The sequence below is a fragment of the Cyprinodon variegatus genome, unplaced genomic scaffold, assembly GCF_000732505.1.
Source record: "Cyprinodon variegatus isolate N-32 unplaced genomic scaffold, C_variegatus-1.0 Scaffold1213, whole genome shotgun sequence".
Classification (NCBI taxonomy): domain Eukaryota; kingdom Metazoa; phylum Chordata; class Actinopteri; order Cyprinodontiformes; family Cyprinodontidae; genus Cyprinodon; species Cyprinodon variegatus.
The window spans coordinates 199101-200980 of NW_015151666.1; the positions used below are offsets into that span (position 1 = coordinate 199101).

The 1880-nt window shown below is 36.3% G+C and overlaps 1 protein-coding gene across 1 annotated transcript in view; it reads left to right on the top strand.

Moving 5' to 3' along the window:
• scarb1 (scavenger receptor class B member 1) overlaps window positions 1-1880 on the top strand; it is a 47746-nt gene that overhangs the window by 33085 nt on the left and 12781 nt on the right. The window contains exons 9-10 of the mRNA XM_015401366.1: window positions 1186-1259; window positions 1407-1458. Of these exons, the coding sequence (XP_015256852.1) occupies window positions 1186-1259; window positions 1407-1458 (126 nt within the window). The remainder of the gene's footprint in view (window positions 1-1185; window positions 1260-1406; window positions 1459-1880) is intronic.

The window sequence follows — 1880 nt, forward strand, 5'->3', positions numbered from 1 at the left end:
AATTTAGGTGTTAATAAACTGTTTCAGAGGAGCAATCATAGCGCGCTGCATCAGCGCTGCAGTGTGTTTTGAAGGCCTGGTTTCGAAGGGTGGTCTGAAGGGAGAGGTTTGGTTGTTTATGTCCAAAAATATAGCTTGATGGAACCGTTTTTCCAAGATCTCCTAAAACACCTTTAATACTAATACTAATAATAATTAGAAAAAACACTTAAGTTATAATCAATGGATCCAAAAGATCAGTTAAGTTTAGATTAATTTATTATTTGATACCTAATAGTCACTGTTGGGAAGGTAATTGTTCTTTGGAGTTTAAAGGTCTTGGAAAACTATTATTTGTTTGTTTATTGTTTTTTTAAAGACTAAATGATTCCAACTTGTTCTTGGTTTTCTTTAGAGACATGATGGTCTGCTTTTCAGAGACATTTTTAATGAATGAGGCAGTTTTTTTTTAATCTGTTTAAATCTTTTATATTTACCCTAGAATGAAATAAATTGTCACTTGAAAACATGTTTTTCTTTTAACTATTGAGGTTATATATGTCTTTTATTACTATTGGCTTAATCTGAAACCGCTATCAGTGTAGCGGGTTCTGGGGGGGGGCGCTTTTCTCGAGGGTTCATTGGGTTCACACGCAAACATACCTCAGGGTAATTTAGAGAAATCAGTTTACCTAACATGCTTGTTCTTGGGCTGTGGGAGGAAGGGGGAGTGTAGGTGTGTCCCCATCCAGCAAACCCACATTGTCTTTACAATTACAAAAATACTTTTTAAAATCTATACATTTAATATAATATATAATCGAAGTCAAATACCTTGTGTGATTTCGAAAACTGCCTATAAACCCGATTCTGTTTCTCTGTCCTCAAGAAACTCCTGATAGGTTTTGTAACAGATTTCTCAGTTTGATGGACAGCTTTGGTTGTTTCTTTAAGGTCATTGCTGACGTCTTTTCCCCCTTTATGGGTCGTTCACACAAACCAAAACGCTTTAAAGTGACGTGCTGTTAAGATGTTTACTTTTACCCCATCCTGGTTTGGCAATAAGGATTTCCTCCCTTTGTTTAATTGTTTAATATTTCCATGGACATTGTTCAGTTGTTTTTTAATGCGCATTTAAAGATAATTATAATTGCACATGCATTTTATTCCCCTTTTTGAGATCTGTTTTTTTTTTTTTTGTTCTAGCTCACAGGCGTCCCCCTGAACGTGTCCATCCGCCTGCAGCTCAACCTCTACATGAAGAGAGTATCAGGAATCACGTAAGGCTTGGGGATCAATTTTGTCAGCCGTTGTTTATTTTGATATCCTGTCAACAGTTTAAATGAAGGACATGTGACTGAATTATACCTTTATAAACCTGCTTTCTTTGCAGTGATGTTTGAAGTTTTGTATTCTTTGCTTTATAGAGAAACAGGCAAGATTTCAGAGGTGGTGATGCCCATGCTGTGGTTTGAGGAGGTGAGCCGTCATTAAAAGAAAACGCATACAGTGCCTTAGAAAGTTATACTGCTTTTTCAATTTGGGGAAAATGTAATAAGAAAATTTGGTGTATGTTCAAGTTATGCCTAGATTACTAGCTTCATTTATATATAGCTAATTCACAAAACGCCATCTTAAGGCAATTTATAGAGATGATTCAATGGAATCATCCAGTTGGGTTGGTTCAAAGTTTTCCAAGGAAAACAGGCTGATTGCATGAAGTTGTTGACTCTAGGTACAGGAGTTGTTCCTCCTGGATCAGGATGTGGCAAAATAAGTAAGGTGCTTGCATTATGACGTTGAATACAGCAATTCCTAACACTAAACATGCATACGCTACCGTTCAAAAGTTTGGGGTCGCATTGAAATGTCCTTATTTTTGAAGGAAAAGCACTGTACTT